Source organism: Raphanus sativus, chromosome 7 (assembly GCF_000801105.2).
Source record: "Raphanus sativus cultivar WK10039 chromosome 7, ASM80110v3, whole genome shotgun sequence".
NCBI classification, from domain to species: domain Eukaryota; kingdom Viridiplantae; phylum Streptophyta; class Magnoliopsida; order Brassicales; family Brassicaceae; genus Raphanus; species Raphanus sativus.
In genome coordinates this window covers 6,444,312-6,461,242 of record NC_079517.1, presented here as the reverse complement: position 1 = coordinate 6,461,242, position 16,931 = coordinate 6,444,312, and the positions used below count along the sequence as shown (strand labels likewise).

General features: G+C 39.2%; 4 protein-coding genes, 1 long non-coding RNA gene and 1 other non-coding gene across 6 annotated transcripts; 4 read left to right on the top strand and 2 right to left on the bottom strand.

The window, feature by feature from the left end:
* Positions 1-898: 898 nt before the first annotated feature.
* On the top strand, positions 899-2,582 carry LOC108816040 (germin-like protein 1). The gene has a single exon (XM_056991249.1). The coding sequence runs from the start codon at positions 934-936 to the stop codon at positions 1,567-1,569; it is 636 nt and encodes a 211-aa protein (XP_056847229.1). The 5' UTR covers positions 899-933; the 3' UTR covers positions 1,570-2,582.
* A 1,150-nt stretch (positions 2,583-3,732) lies between these two features.
* LOC130498266 (U2 spliceosomal RNA) lies at positions 3,733-3,927 on the top strand. Its single transcript, XR_008937182.1, has one exon. It is a non-coding gene; the product is annotated as a U2 spliceosomal RNA (small nuclear RNA).
* A 536-nt stretch (positions 3,928-4,463) lies between these two features.
* LOC108818231 (protein PLASTID MOVEMENT IMPAIRED 1-RELATED 1) lies at positions 4,464-8,934 on the bottom strand. The gene is made up of 3 exons (XM_056990726.1): positions 8,780-8,934; positions 5,703-8,135; positions 4,464-5,605 (listed from the first exon to the last, which is right to left on the bottom strand). The coding sequence occupies exons 2-3, from the start codon at positions 8,087-8,089 to the stop codon at positions 4,600-4,602; spliced, it is 3,393 nt and encodes a 1,130-aa protein (XP_056846706.1). The 5' UTR covers positions 8,090-8,135; positions 8,780-8,934; the 3' UTR covers positions 4,464-4,599.
* Positions 8,935-10,165: 1,231 nt separating this feature from the next.
* Positions 10,166-11,959, top strand: LOC108818027 (uncharacterized). Its single transcript, XM_018590876.2, has one exon. The coding sequence runs from the start codon at positions 10,248-10,250 to the stop codon at positions 11,853-11,855; it is 1,608 nt and encodes a 535-aa protein (XP_018446378.2). The 5' UTR covers positions 10,166-10,247; the 3' UTR covers positions 11,856-11,959.
* A 26-nt stretch (positions 11,960-11,985) lies between these two features.
* LOC108818153 (protein trichome birefringence-like 5) lies at positions 11,986-14,616 on the bottom strand. Its single transcript, XM_018591042.2, has 5 exons — positions 13,805-14,616; positions 13,247-13,439; positions 12,965-13,158; positions 12,537-12,695; positions 11,986-12,441 (listed from the first exon to the last, which is right to left on the bottom strand). The coding sequence occupies exons 1-5, from the start codon at positions 14,548-14,550 to the stop codon at positions 12,117-12,119; spliced, it is 1,617 nt and encodes a 538-aa protein (XP_018446544.1). The 5' UTR covers positions 14,551-14,616; the 3' UTR covers positions 11,986-12,116.
* A 387-nt stretch (positions 14,617-15,003) lies between these two features.
* LOC108816372 (uncharacterized) lies at positions 15,004-16,660 on the top strand. The gene is made up of 5 exons (XR_008936413.1): positions 15,004-15,206; positions 15,296-15,357; positions 15,579-15,751; positions 16,229-16,303; positions 16,419-16,660. It is a non-coding gene; the product is annotated as an uncharacterized LOC108816372 (long non-coding RNA).
* Positions 16,661-16,931: the final 271 nt, after the last annotated feature.

Genomic DNA, 16,931 nt, shown 5'->3' with positions numbered 1-16,931 from the left:
AGACATGTTTGCTCTTTACTCAAAAATGGACCACATTAATCTTTCTTCTTCTCCATTCCTTTCTGTTTTTCCATTATCTTCTTTACAGAAATATCTCTTAAAAAGTGACTCCTAGTCTAGGAGTCCTAGATATTTTGATTTCTCGAAATATTCGTTAGGTAAAAAAAGATATTCATAGTTTTATCTTTAATTAATTTAATTCATACTAGGAAGTGGAGTAGATGTGGAACCAAATAACTGAATCTAGATGCAATAGTCATGTACGAATGCACCGTTTGCATCTTATAAAATCTATCCCTGTTAGAATATTTACACATTGCATGGAACAGATAATTATTAATTTTACTCTTCTTCCAGTTGAACAAAACTTATTTTAAAAAGTCAACTTCACTGAAAACGAACCATTTATTACCATTCTCCAAACTGACAAAAAGCTATGACATGACACCCATCATAGCCATGTGGCCTTTTCCCCACGTACGTACACCCAAAGTTCACATGCATGCAATGCTAATAACAAAAAATATCCCTTAGGCCATCTCCATTGAGAGATGTAGAGTGAGGATCTCACCATTCCCAAAAAAAAAAAATATTAAAATAAGACAAAGTGGTGAACCTGAGCAAGCCGCGCCCCTTTGTGGTGAACCTGGGTCTTGACTATTTCGTGGGCCCCACGACACGTGGTGGCCCACGAATGGTCAGATTATTAATTTTTTTTTTTTTTTTTTTTTTTTAGGAAAAATCAAACAGAAAAAAAAAAGAAATAATAAAAAAATATTTTGTGAACCCCATGAGAGGGGTTCACTGATGGAGATGCCCTTATTATGCTCCTTCGAGACCGTCCTCACGTTAACCATATCAATATCTTAAAGGGTCTCTATATAAACCCAAAGGCCTCGCTCTCTGCCTCATAACTTCAAAGACTTATAATAAATGAAAATGATAATCCATATCTTCTTCATCCTCTCCTTGGTTTCACCCATCTCTTTGGCCTCTGTTTTAGACTTTTGTGTAGCCGATACAAAGGGTCCTCAAAACCCATCAGGATACTCTTGCAAGAACCCTGACCAAGTCACCGAGAATGACTTCGCGTTCTCCGGTCTCGCCAAAGCCGGAAACACTTCCAACATCATTAAAGCCGCTGTGACTGCAGCCTTTGCACCTGCCTTCGCAGGTCTCAATGGCCTTGATGTCTCATTGGCTCGTCTTGACTTAGCCGGTGGCGGTGTCATCCCTCTTCATACCCATCCTGGTGCATCTGAGGTCCTTGTAGTCATACAAGGAACCATACGCGCAGGATTTATCTCCTCTGCCAACAAGGTTTACTTGAAGACTCTCTCGAGAGGCGATTCCATGGTGTTTCCTCAAGGGCTTCTTCATTTTCAGCTTAACTCTGGGAAAGGACCTGCGTTGGCCTTTGTTGCCTTTGGAAGCTCTTCTCCAGGGCTTCAGATTCTACCATTTGCTCTGTTTGCAAATGATTTGCCTTCAGAACTTGTTGAAGCCACGACGTTCCTTAGCGATGAAGAGGTTAAGAAGCTTAAGGGTTTGCTTGGAGGAACTAATTAAGCTTCTCTTTCTGAGAGCATGTTTATTGGTAAAACCCTTAAGTGTTGCTTAAGTGGACCATAATGAATTTTTAACTATTAAAATTAAGACAAGCAACTTTGTTAAGAAACATTTAATTATTTTGGTTTATTGGTAGTTGTTTAATTAAAGTTCTTAACAATAAAAAGAAAGGAAGAACATGAGAAGGAAGAACAAAGGCTTGTGAATACAATTTCATTACAAGATATTATTTATACAAGTTTGTGAATACACAATCATCACAATCTTTTGCATGCATATAGAGATAAAAGAGATTTACATTAATAGGAAGATGAAGTGTGTTTAGGATATCGCTGGATGCAGTGAGGATTTCGGTGGAGCGAGGGAGAGAAGCACCGAGGGAGGAGAAGCACCGGTGGATCAAGGAGAAGTGGTGGCGGACAAGGAGAAGTTTCGAAGAAAGGTTTCTGCGACAGCGCTAGGTTTTTAAAGCATAAGATTCAAATACATAATTGAAGAATTCAAACACACAATTTTTTTTTGAAGGATTCAAACACAGAAACAAAAAACAAAGCTTTACCTTTCGACTGGAGTCAGTTGCATGAGATTTTCTTTGTTGGGAGCGCCAGAGAGAGAGATAGAGAAACGGGAGCGTTGGTTTTTTTTCTTCGTCGGGAGTATTGGCTTCTTTTTTTTCCTTCTCAAACTCCTCTGCCCAATACAGTTATAACACGTGTACTTAAGGCACGTCCCTTCTATCGCTAATTTAAGCTACGTTCCTTGCTTTAGTTACAATTTTTCTTTTTTCTTTAAATCTAAATTGTACTAAGCAACTCCATAAGAGCCCTCTATAAACATGCTCTGATTATTTTCTCTAAATTTTTGTGTGTGTTTATGAGTTCTTTTATTCAATGTTCTTCTAGCACTCTCATGTTTATTCGTATGGTCGTGTGTTGTGTTGCTACTTGTCTAATTGGCTTCAATTGTAATAAGTAAAATAAGCATTACATTGCAAACATCTAAAATTCCTCTTATCTTTATTTTTTTTAAAACACGACTTAATTTCATTCATTTTATATTGTTACAAAGGAACTTAATTCAAATAGAGTTTCGTGAATGAGAGACAAAACTTGAATGGTCGAAGAAGCCGTCACAACAACTAAAAATTAGTCAATTTTGAGTGTGACATTGAAATCCAATCTTCACCAACGAGAATCACGTAAGTGATATACCGCATCCTCAAACGCTTGCGTGTAAACAATGTTTGGATAAATACAAGACTGATGGAATATAAACAGGGTTCAGATTCAGCTATATCCAGCCACAGAGGCTTCAGAGAGACTGCAAAACTCTCCGTACAAATCAAATAGAACCACTAAGTTTTGCTGAATTTAACAGAACAATATATAAAGGAGCAAAAAGAAAATGAGGGATACGTACCTTTCCTCAAAGTCAGAGCCACGACTGCATCATTCTCAACCTGAACAACAAAACAATGAATATAGCAAACAAAGTCACAGCCACAACTCCCAATCGGAGGAAGTGTCCACTGTCCATATGAGTAAAGATAGCTCTTCCATTAAAACTTGAACAACATTATTGTTATTCATTCCCTATACATGATCACAACCTCGTAGCTTAATATTACGCAATTCGAGGCAGTTTCCATATGAGTAAAGATCATAGCTCTTCCACAAAACTGAACAATGGTTACCAACATTGAAAAAATATACGAGACATCAGTCAAACGTTTGATATCTTCTGCTCCGCTAGAGATTTTGAATCCTCTAATACTTCTTCATTAGACATTGAGACCAGACGCTGCTTGGTAACTGGTAGCTAATGAGAGTAAACAGTGGCTTTCATGGACTTCACACGAACGTACATTGCATGCGAACAAGATAATGGAGACTAATCAAACACTACAATCAACATGGCCAGAGCCAACTCGAAACATATATGTAATACCATGGCAAGTAGAAATGATTTCTTTTATTTCGATCTGTCAATGTAAAGCGGAAGGAAGAAGAACTATTGGTGGCTTGTCGGTTACAAAGCCGCTAGCACAGACAGAGTGTTTTGTTTTTTTCTTTTAAGTTTCTAAAAGTCCCACATCGCTAACGAAACAAATATGCAAGGCATAAGGAGTACTATAAAACAAGAAGCCAGCCATCCGAACAAATCATACCTTTCTCGGCCTTTTGGCTAAGATCAAGTGTAGTATCTGTTCTTATCAGTTTAATATCTGATATGTGGCCCATCGGGTCACACGATATTAACTTTATTTTTTAAGGGAAGAGACCCATTAAGATAGCTTGCTATCTGGATCTCTGCGAGTCGCCCATGTGTTGCACTACAGCACGGGCCGGCGCAGCCCACCAGTAATCAAGTTTAATATTTTGGTCCCTACCTAAAACAATTTTAACGTTTGGTCCCTGATTAATCCCATACATGTGATTGACTATACAGTAATGGGCTAATGGGCTTTATAATTGCTGAAAATTGATAAAACTAAAACTACAGGTTTACTTGCAGTTGTTGTCTTAAAATAACCTAAACAACGTTAAATTCGAATCATTCTCGATCTCGTCTTCTCCTGCTTTCTGATCTAATTGGTTAACCCGGAGAGAGAGGACGGTGGAGAGAATGATGAGTCTAGGGTTTGGTGGAGCCAACAGAGAAACCTCAGGGGTTAGAGAGACAATGTAGGGCGTAGCAAGAGCTTCTTGAGAAGATCACTCAGGAGCTTAACGATGCACGAGAAACGTCGTATTGATCTCTTAAAAATGTACCACAAACATAGATTAGTTTGATATGAAAACTTTGCAAATACTTGCGAGGTTTACAGCTAACCACAGTGCCAAGTATTTTTTGTTTGTTTGCTATTTCCATTGATCTTTTAAATGTACAACAAACAGCGAGCGATTAGTTTGATCTGCAAAACCTAAACTAAACACATAAATAACACAGATTCAACATTTCTTACCTTTACATAGCATAAAAACACAAAACCAGACGCAGACCAGTTCTTGTTCTCCTTATTCACTTTCATTATGGCATTATCACATTCGGATTTCGTACGTGAGTGTTGAGCTTTCCAAATTTCTCAATCTCTTTCCATTTAGAACCAGAACCAGATACAGATACACTCCACAACTTATCACCAGGCGTTTTTGGTTTCATAAGAGGAACCTTGCTGGTGTTCCCTTTCCCCATTCCATTAGCCATCAACCACCTCGAACCAGACTGCACCTCCTGATTCCGAGTCGTGATTCCCCATGGCTTCTCATCCGTCTCGCTCTTCATACCAGTAAGATGCACCTCCGAGATCTTGTACTGAGGGATTCCTTGATCCTCCTCCAGCATTGTTTTCTCCTCTTTGACCGCCTCCGCGGTTTCTTCTTCCTCTTTCCTCAGCTCTGAAACCGTAGTGTAGATTATGGGCTTTGGAGGGACAAACAATCTCTCAACTTGGATAAGAGAAAGCATAGGAGCTCCAACAGGTTCATAGTTTCTTAAGGGATCTCTGAGTTGCACCATCAGTGCTACTGTGAAGTTATTCCCAAGCAAACCACATCTCCTTGCTTTCTTCCCTTTTCGTTTCTCTCCTTTGCGGATAAAGTTTAGTGGGTTTGCATGATGCGCAGCCAATATTCTTGACGTTTTCTCGTTTATTTCCTCTCCGTCGCCAATGTCACCTGAATCCAACTTCATCCATTCATCAAGAGTCAAGGAGAGACCCATTAATCCTTCACCATCATCATCACCATCACGGTCACCGCCATCCTTTATGTTAAGAAGTTGTAACCCAGCCGCTCCTTCTAGACCCTGGAAGGCTGACATCTCTCCAATACATTTTGCAGTGATGTCTGAAGGTGCATCCTCGTCCGACATTCCTGATTGTATTCTCAATCCTTCCAGTGAAAGTGCTTCAATCTGGTCCATAGCCAGAGGAGCAAGATCTTCAAGTGATACATACTCTGACTTATTGTTGGCAGAGCTTGAACCAAACTTTTTTGGCTTAGCTGTAGTATTATGTTGTGGTATATGGTCCCCTCTGCGTTGAGAAAATAAAAAACCAAACATACCCAAAACTTGTAAGAAAAAAAATTTCAAAAATAAAAAAAAGAATGCTAATAAGATTGATGCAAAACCTGTGGCCACTGTTGATTGCAGGTGAAGTTTCCCACAACACCTCTTGCATAGTTTTCCCTGTTATATCATCCAAAGGCATTACTTTATTTGCTTGCGCTGAGAGCTTCTCAATTCCAGCAGTGGCTAGTCTCTGAAGAATCTCCATGATACCAGAGCCCATCTCAGCAGGCACAACCACTGGACTCGACACTTGCATGATCAAGCTTCCTCCAGCTTTGGAGTTTCTGAACAGTGAGGGATTCATTGAACGTACAAACCCTCCATTCTTTGTCTGCACAACATAACCCAAGCCCTCTCCTAGAGGAGGCAAATCAAATGGCTCATTTACTGGAATATCAGCTGGAGGAAACGCATTACAACCATTATGAGGCGGAGAGTTCTGAAATGTGTTTTCATTCATACCCCACTCACGCATCAGAGATTCCGTTTCCAAGTCTTCCAACATCTTGGCCCTGGGGTTGCTGCTGACTCTTGCTTGAGTTTCTATCTGGTACTCTTCTTCTATATCATGGACGAGAGCTGCCAGATCGAAACCTTCTTCAAAATCTGACTCATACTCTTTTTCATCACAATCCATTTGAGGATCATCATCGGATTCAATACTAAAATCAAACAAAGAAGTGGCAGCTAGAGTATCCATTTCAAACTCTCTTAGCAGGCGCTCCCTTGGGGACTCAGGTTCACTCTCAGAAGAAGGGCTGTGTTCAATACCTAGCATGTCTAAGAACTCGTTTGCCACATCTATCGAACTCGTTGATGCTGCTTCCTTATTCGGTGTGGAGGAGCCTCCATGGTTTTCTTGATCTTCCTCGTCTTCTGACGCCGTTGCTTCCAATATTTCTACACTTTCCAAAGCTGATTCAAGATCTTTCATTATCATCTCTTTCACGTCTCTCCCACCGTTCATTATGTCTTCATCATCCTTATAAACAATAATTTCCTCTTCCTTTGGAGGAACATTGCTCCCCTCTTCTGAAAGCAAAGGCTCTGTACTAATTTCAACAACTTCTTCACTTCTAGTAATAGGAACTTCTCCAGCTATCTTCGATTCCTCATAAGAAACATCAGTTTCGTCCTTATTCACCCAAGGGTCTTCTGGAGGCAAATTTTCAGTACCAACTTCCTCACTTCCAGCAGTGGGAGCTTCAATAGCTTTCTTTATATCCTCTACAGGAACATCAGTTTCATCCATGTTCATACAAGGATCTTCTGAAGGCAAATCTTCAGCACCAACTTTCTCACTTCTAGTAGTGATAACTTCGTCAACTTTCTTTACATCTTCTAGAGGAACATTACTTTCATTCATGTTAGCCACACGCTCCTCCTCAACTTGATGTGCATTTGAACCTTCGTTATCAACAGAAATAAACTCATCAGGTTCAACGTTTTTAGTGACAACCTCAGATTCGAACTGGGACTCAGACTCAGCTGCTGCATCCACCTTCTCCTCCTCATCAAATTTTTTATACAGAGCGTTTACTGAACTGACCGGGACAGATTTCGCAACGGGAAGAACTTCGTGAAGATCTTTGATTTCCACCACGTTCTTGGACAGAGGACGAGAGTCCTTGCTAACAACACCGTGATCATAACGCTTAGATACCGACTTGCCATTCCCTAAACTAGACTTTGAACTGATAGTTCTCGTCAACGCTGTAGTTTGCTTCGCGTTTGAAGCCCCCTTTTGAATACTGCCCGATGAAGCAGGGCCACGACGAGTATCCCCAACAACAGTGTACCCAAAGCTAACGCTCAGAGTAGCACCACTAGCCTTTCCAGTCAACTGAAACGTTGTTGACCACTTACCCGAGCTCTTCTCATCCTGCAACTCCTCAAGCGTTGGAGGAAGCAAACTAGTGAGATCCATCCGATGTTTCCCCAGATCAACATCAGGAGAGCCAACCAGAGCTGCGTACAACAAGAAATGCTTAGCTTCATACTTCGCTGAGTGATGCTGTCCACTTCGGCTTCCATAAACCGAACATGTATGCGTCATCTTGTCCTTAAACTCAGCTCTTCCGTTCGAAACTTTTGCAGGGCGAGTGGTCAGAGATTCATCACGACGTTTCCAGTGAACAGTGAGATGAAGATCCTGGAATGTCGGTGGTAAGTTGTCTATGGAATGGACTTGGGCAGAGAAGCAGCAATTGAAACGGCGGTTGCGGACGTGAGAGAGGGCTCTGAGAGGCCAATTCCAGATAGTTTTATTTTCCTTCCGAGGCTCAGCCAAGTTTGAACAACCCAAAGTCTTTGTTGAAGTCTTGTTGTTAGGACCAACGACTGACCTCCTAGGGTTCTTGTTCACATAGAGAGATTCGCTTAATGTCTCCACCTCCTTCAATAATATACGGCTACTGGAAGACTCCTTGCTGTTAACTTTACTCATTGCTGTACTTTGAAAACACTGAGAATCCAGAGGTTGAAGCACAAAGCTGCAAGAAAGAAGTTATTCAGTATCAGAGAAGCAGAAGAGCTGCGTTAATTGTTGAGGACATATACACAAGAGAAGAGAAAGAAGACGAAAGGGGAACATAGCCAGCATATGCAACATGTAAGGTGGGCCTAGGGTATAACATGAGCTCGCATAGATATAAATAATCAGTCTAGTTAAGTTATCTAAGTATACAACTAAATGATGCATAGATTTCTAAACTAAGATGAGCAGATAGCAAATGAACGATTAAAAAAAAAGATGTACATGTCAGCGATATAAGGACTTAGAGATGTAACATGTCACAGTCTCGAAGAAGCATCAGTTTTCAAACACAAACAATACTAACTGTAGCTTTGACTTGTACAACAAATCACTTTCGACAAGGGAGAGAAAGAGACGTGTGCTTTGGGACAAGCTAGAAGAGCTCCAATGACTAAAACAAATATCATGACAAGCTCTACAGATTCACCCATTGATTAAGTTAAAAATTGGGATTAATTAAGATATATCCGATTTGGATAATCGATCGGTGGCAATAAAATAGTCTTTACCGAAGCAACCAAACATCACTGAGTTCACGCGAGCAAATAAAAAAATCGAGGAAAGCAAAGAAGACGTGATGATTGAAGAAATAGAACTAACCGGAGCGTTTGGGAAATCAGGGGAAAGTTATCTCTGGGGAAGCTTGTAAGAAGATAAAATGGTGGAGATGACGAAGAACACAAAGGAAGAAACCCTCTCCGATGTTTTTTTATTTCCTGTCTTTTTCCATTTATTTGATTTCCATTGCACTTTTTTTTAATTCAGACTACTTTATACTATTTCCTATAGTCCACTCCAAAGACAATTTTAGTGAAAAGTTACCCTCGTGTTCATTATTTTAATACTTTTGACCAAATTTCTAAGAACTTAATTTCAGATCTAATATAGTAGAGAATGTTACTGATTAATATGAAGATCTATATAAAATTTATAATCTAGGAAAAATAACTGATTTTTTAAACATACATGTTAATTTTAATTAAATCTATAAATGTAGAGATATTTTAATTTTATGTGCTTGTTATTAAATGGTTACAAATGTGATTTTCCGAAAAAATAGTACTATATTTTTAAGAAGTTATGAACAAGAAGCTACTTTTCAAGGAAATTTAAAATTATAGTATGAAACAAAAATATTATTGATTTATATATTTAATTATTTTGAAAATCTATATTATTTTTATAAATATAGAAAAGCCGATTAAAATCCAGAGAATGTTATTGATTTTATAAATTTTAGTTAATTTGAAAATCTATATAAAGTTTACAAATATAAGAAAAATAACTGTTTTTAAATATAACATGTTAATTTTAATTAAATTTATAAGTGTAGAGATATTTTAATTTTAGTGTTTGTGATTAAATGGTTACAAATATAATTTTTTCGAAGAAAACGTTTTTTTGTATATGATGTTTTAGAAAATATTTTGTTTCAATTTGTATAATGTTTTTAAATTTTCTATGCAAATTTTTAAAAACAATTATTTAAGATATTAAAAATAATATATAATTTTGTTTTATTTGTTCAGAATAAAAATGATTAATTATTTTAGTTATTTTTTTGTTATAACCAAGTGATCTTAGTAACAATAACTTTTTTTAATCTGTGTGTTTATCTTATAATAAACAGAGATAGTATTATATTTTTAAGAAGTTATGAACAAGAAGCTTCTTTCCAAAGAAATTTAAAATTATATATAGTATGAAATCAAAAATATTATTGATTTATATATTTAATTAATTTGAAAATCTATATAACGTTTAAGATTTTTTTTTTAATATAACATGTGAATTTTAGTTACTGTATAAATTATACTTTTGAAAATTATTATATTTTCAAAAAATTATGAACAAGACCTACTTTCCAAGGAAATTTAAAAGTATAGTATGTAATCGAAAATCAATAGTTGACAAGAAAAAAGTCGAAACTTAATATAAAGATGAGGGGTTAAAATGTAAAAAGAGATGAAAGGAAAACAAACTTAAAACCCTAATTCTCCCTTCTTCATACGACCCCTTTCTTCTTCTCCTCTGCCGTCACATTCCTTCACCCTCCTCCGCGATAACAATGGTGAAACGGAAGCAACTCTCGGAGGCACCACAACAACAACAACAACAACCATCCCCAGCCGAAGAAAACTGCAAATCCCTGATAAAGAAGCTCGCCTCCTGCAAGCAAACCATCCGCGACCGCTCCCTGCGAACCCTCCTCCGCACATGGCTCCCGGAGCAGACCTCGATCCCCGACGAGGACATGAGGAAGCTCTGGCAGGGAATCTTCTACTGCATGTGGCACGCCGACAAGTCTCTCTACCAGTCCCAGCTCATCGACCGTCTCTCCGCCGCTCTCCACTCCCTCCCTCTCCCTCTCTCCGTCCACTACTTCGCCGTGTTCCTGTTCACCATGCGCCGCGAGTGGTCCCGCATCGATCGGCTGAGGTTGGACAAGTTCTACCTCTTGATCCGCAGGTTCTTGCACGGGCTCTTCGCTCTCGTGGACTCGAGCTCGTGGGATTTGGATCTGACGAGGCGGTTGGTGGGCGTTTTGTTCGACGGGACGTTTCTCGCTGGGGATAAGTTTCAGGGGAACGGGGTGAACTACCACGTGGCGTCTGTTTTCGTTGAGGAGGTTAGGTCGTTTCTTCCGTTGAGGAAGGAGGTTTTGGAGATTTTGTTTGGGCCGTTTGTGAGGGTTATGGGGGTTGTTAGTGATAAGGTTTTGGTTGGGAAGATTAAGAGTAATTTGTTTGATGAGTTGCTTAAGATGGGGAGGAGGCTGGTTGATGTTAAGAAGTCTGGGGATGGGGATGATGAGGGAGTGGTGGCGGAGGATGATGATGTTGTGGTTTTGGGATCTATTGCTCTGTCTATGGAGTTTGGGAAGAGGTTTTATGAGATGGGTTCTTCTCCTGATTGCCATCAGGGGAATAGGAAAGTGATATTTGCGCTTCATAAAGAGTTTTTGCAGTTGGAGAAGGATATGTTGAGCTCTGGTGTTGTGGTTTCTATCACTGAAGCTTCTCGGGACAAGGATGAAGTGCCTGAGCTGGTTCCCATGACTGTTGAGACAGTTGTTTCTGAGTCTAAGGAGATTGTTGCAAATCGGTCTTCTTCTAAGAAGAAGAAGAAGAAGAGTTTGAAGAAATGTTCAAATTCTAAGAAGAAGGGAGCTGATGTTGTTGTGAATCATGGCGAGAAAGATGAGTCTGTTGACGAGACTATGATATCAGATCTTCGGGAGGAGTTTGAGAAGATTGCGTCCGAAATGGGTCCAGTGAAAGATGAGGTTGCAAGTGTCTGTGAAGAAGCAGAACCTGTTCCAGTAGCCATAAAGAAGAACAAGAAGAGGAAAAGAGAGAACAAAGAGGTTGTGGAGCAAGGTGCTACTGTTAACAGAGATGCAGCAGAGAAGAGCTTACCCGGCCCGAGCAGTGAGAAGAGCTCAAAGAGAGTAAGATTTGCAATGAAGAACAATTTGGTGTGGAAGCCTCATTGCCCTCTACCTCCACAAGACTTGAGGTTGCCTCCGTCTGCTACACCGAGAGGAAGTGCTCTGAAGAAAGGAATCCCGGCTGGTCCAGTGAGGGAGTCTCCGAGTAGGAAGACGAAGAAGAAAGTGAAACCGAACCCACGTAGAGGAGTGAAGACAATCAAGAATAAGAAAGTGTCTCCATGAGTAGTGGATTGCTGAGTTACTTTTGTTTGGGTTGCTGCTTGCTTTTCTTTCAAATTTTGTTTTAGTTCCAACTATTTAATACAATTTCTAGATTTTGTTTTTTACTGATTTGAGTATTAAGAGAAACATCTTTGGCATCAAAAAGGAAGATTATCAGCTTTAACAAAATCTGCAGTCACTAACATAACAGTCGAGATCATTTTGTTTCTCCTCTTCTCTCTTCATATCTAATTTGGCAAAAGTATAAAGCTAAACTATATATCAGGACTGTGCTTGAAGGAGCAAAGACACGTAGATGAGATGGTTCCAAACATCAGGAACTCCAGGCAGACACCAGTGGCTGCAATCCTGTTTCCTTGACGAAACTTTTTTACCATCCATGTTGGGCTTACCGTAGATTGAAGGATGTCCATCTTTGCGGAAATTAGTCAGCTTCGTGACGTTTAGGAGAATCACAGGAACTTGCATCTCCTTAATAGCTTCCTCCACTATCTTCATTTTCAAAGGATAGGAATCTAGGATTGAACCTTTCTTTACTGGTTCCTTCTCCCCGTTGCATGACCCTCCTGAGTCCCAGTCACCTCCCCTATACAAAACCAAAACGAATAACAAACTTATGGTTTCAGTTTCTGCAAAAGCAAAACTAAAGACCAAACAGTAAATGAAAGGGTTGAGGCTTACCGAAAATGTGCAGAGGAGTATCCGCGATAAAATACGAGCTGCTTTTGGGGATTCACATTTTGATCGATCCATTTTGCCCAAGTCTTCAACGCCCTTCTGTATGCTTCAGTCGCATCAAACTTCGGGTAGATGAAGTCACCTTCTTTGTAGTAGTTCTTCCTGCACTAGTTTTATTTACCAAGTCATTCCCCATTACTAGTAGCTCTAGAAAGTTATGTCATGAAACAAAACTACAGCAGTACAATGGGATGCACCAAACCAGTAATATCAAGCTTTAAGATGAGCAACTCAGAAGATTTTGCAATGTTAACTAATACTACATTTCGAATTAATGATTTGAAGATCTGGAAAGTATCTAATTATGCGACTAAACAGTCAATGTATACGGAGTAGAGCTATATTAAACAGAAAGGGAAAGAAGCATATACCCTCTGGCTGTCTTTCCATGAACCCACCAATGTCCGGTGTTGAAGACAAGAATGTTGGCTCGCTTCCATCGAGCGTTTGACTTGTCAATGCGATCAATCGAAAGTGTAGGATTAGTATTTCCTTGAGCATTAGCTCTAACTCCTTCCCTCACAAGAAAATGTGACCTCACAAACTCTACTGTGCAGTTGTAATCCTGTCAAGACATGAAGATATAGATGGATACTTTTTTTCTCAAGAAACAAAAAGGCACCTATGAATGAATAGACGGAGTGTGGACTTACTTCAAACTTGAATACAAAGTAGCCTCTTCCCTTGGTAATATTGTGGCCATGAACCTCGTACATCCTACTCTTATCAGATAAACCCTCTCGGAGAACGCAAAGCATTGACTCAAACTGGTTACGGTTCATCGAGTCTCCAACCAACATCAAACTCTTACCTCGTAGCTTCACTAAGAAATCTGTAGCATTAAACCTACGTTTGCAAAAATCCATAAGAATGGGATAAAATTTCCAAATGCACACCAAAAAAAAAAAGAAAAACATTTTATGATCCTTTCTGCTAACCTTATCATCTAAAGCGGTAAAGGTTGGTTAATAAGCAATAATTGCTCTCCACCACACTTATAACACATATAGAAACTTTGATGTACAGCTGCAATTTGCTTTACTGATTCATTTATCTATGCATCCACCACACTTATAACATAACCTTAACTTCACAGTCAGCTTAATAAGACAGTGTGACTCATGAACAACAATCTATCACAAAGCTATATGACTAAGAAAGTGATCAAAACGTTAATTTAGATTTGAGATTGATAAATCGGGATCATATACCGTGGAAGGTCACAACCGTCAGGCTTCCATCTCCAATTGAGATAGTCGGAATCGCGCCTCCCGTTCCTCTGGCAATCAAAAGCTTCGTCTACATAAGGACACGATCCAGCCTGATACAGTGGATACTCGTCACCATCATCCTTCACCCACGATCCCTTGTACAAATCGCAGCCTCTCAACTTCTCCACTACCGCCTGCTGCTCCGCAGATTCAGCATTTTTTTCCTCAACGACGGACTCTTCGTTGTTGTTGCGGGAGGCTCCTTCATCTTTCGGATCAGGTTTCGCGGCGAGTTCAGCGCCGTCGGAATCTTCCGCGGCTTTCAGCTTAGCATTTACCGCGACGACGTCGTCATCGCCGCGGGAATCGCCTTGGTCCTCCTTCGGATTTGTATTCACGGTGACGACGTCATCATCGCCTTTGTCCTCCTTCGGATTTGTATTCACGGCGTCGGCATCCTTCGGATTTGTATTCACCGCGACGACGTCATCATCGCCTTTGTCCTCCTTCGGATTTGTATCCACGGCGTCGGCATCTTTGGAAGGGAGAGGATCGATTGGAGGGAGGTGGAGAGGGGGAGGGCGTGGATCGGGGAGAGGGATGTCGGTTTGGTAAGGAGAGAGAGAAGGTTCGAGCGCGCGTCGGGTGAAGAGGAAGACGCTGCATAGGAAGAAGACTATGAAGAGTGACGTTGAGAGAGTGTAGGAGACGATGGTGCGAGGGAAAGATGAAGAAGAAGTCGACATTGTTCTGCCACCATTGAAGCTACGCTACGCACAACTCCATTAGATCAAATAATCATTTCCATTTTTATATTATTCCTATATAATAATGGGATCCTTAACAGTTCTATGTTTACTCTCTCGTTTAAATATTCCTAATCATGTCTTATAAAATGGTTAAAATGCACGAATGATATATTTTCTGCTCTTTTATGTTTTAATCTCTCATTTTCTAAGTTTTTGTTTTCTTCTTCTATATCTATTATCTATTACTATAAAGAAGACCTTGCTTCTTTCCTAGAGTGTCCACATGGGATGCCATGTCACAAATTCGAGTAACCTCGCAGTGACATCTGTCCCCTCCAGAAACGCAACGTTTCATTAATACGGTAACTTCATGGGCTTCACTTGCGTGATGCGTGTTTGGGCTTTGGTGTTTTATTTTGTTTCTGGCCCGATAGAGTGTTCGTCCTCTCTAACCCTAATTTTGCTGCAGATGAGAAACGAGCGTCCTCTTCCTTTATCATGCGACGCCGACCACATTCGTTTCCGCTTCTTCGCATTGATTGAAACGGTCTTAGTAAATGCTTTGTGATCAATCCGAATGGTTCTCTCCCCCACTATGTCATCTTCAATGCTTTTCCGATCTGAAAGGCGGTGGTGTTTGGGTATAAATATGGGTGATTATTTCTCTCTTCGTCTCATCTTATCTCCCATAGTAATAGATCGTGTTATTGCTAATTCTAGAATTTTTTCCTCTGATCCGAAGGCCAGGAACGTTTGATGCGGTGGTAAACTCAGGGAGTGAATATGCTCTTATTGGATTGACAGGTTAAGCTTTAATATTTTTTCCGGCCGTACTTTTTTCAGCGTCTCTGTCGTGTTAAGTTTTTGTTACCAGATTCCTGGCTTGGTCTTTGTTTGCCATAAATAGATTACTTTTTATCTATAGATTACTTTTTATCTTCTCAGTCGTGTTCAATTGTTGGTACAAAATTTCCAGTTTTGTTTTATAGGTATAATTCTTTTTTTTTTATTCTTTTTTTGTACAGGTACATTTCGGCAGCTGCACACTATTTCTTCTTACGCCTCTTAAACGGTGTCTCATGTAGCTGCATCGGCGGTTTGCGTATGCACTACCCAATGTCAGCTGGAGAGAAGAAAATCCAAGAGAGCCATGTTGAAGCAGATCACATCGACATTATAGCTTTTGCCAAATCTGCACGTAATACTCTTAAGTCCTATATCATACACAAATTTAGAGACATAAAAAGAGGTCGTGCTTTTCTTTCTCTCTGTGTATACACTTGAATATGCAATAGGAGGAATTAAAAATATTTTTGTGTTGTTATTCTATGTTATCAGAAAATACAGAACTCTGAGCAAATAGTTGTTCTTCTTCTTTGATGTAGTTGAACACAGTTTTGTATTTTTGAAATGACTTTTACGGCCAATATCATAAATACAACTTGCAATGAGTATTTACGGCTATGTCTTTGAAAGACTCTTCTGGTGAAAATAATATATTAATATGGCTGTCCACTGAAAGAAATTTATTTGTATTTTGAGTGTTTACTGATTCTCATAGCCTTTACAATATATCTATGAGCTTGATGTTGGTATGTAACAGTGACATGAAGGCTTTGAATTGCTTAATCTGTCTATCTAAATAAATAAAATGATTGTCAGTTTGTTTCTATAGAAACAGGTGTATGTTCCTAGATTACCCAAGAAAGAAGGCTACATGTAAAATTTTATTCTGCAACAGCTTCTTTAGGTATTTACAAGACTGTTTTTTATCCTGTGTTAGGTGTCTGAAATAAGAATCTAGCACCGTTGGTTATAGCAGATTTGCTAATTACTTTCTACTCTTATTTGCTTATGGCTAACAGGTGGTGGATATGATGCACAGTCTGAACAAACTTCAGGAAAGTTGTCTTTAAGAAAACACTGAAGCTAAATGCAAAGAGGAAAAACTAATTGTGGCCAAAATCAGCATTGACTAAGTACACAACTCCTAGGATTGGATTGTAATCAAGTAGCATCTATTTTGTAAATATGAAATCACTCAGCTGTTATATGTGGTTTTAGTGTAGAAAGATATGAAATAAACAAACGTAACCGCAACTAAGAATTATTTTTACATCTTCAATATGACTAAACCTCCACAACTATTTTAGATCATAAATATAAAAAAAAAACAATTCACCCTTACAATGAAGACACACTCGAGCTTTACATTCATATGCTATGTATCGGTCAATCAAAATTTAATTTCCGTCTAAGACACATTCCGTAGTTATAAAATGGTTACCTGATCTTCTGCCCCTTTATACAACCATACGGTTTACAAATTTCAAAAGAAAATATACAGTTGTCTATTTTTATAAATGCATAATAAATAA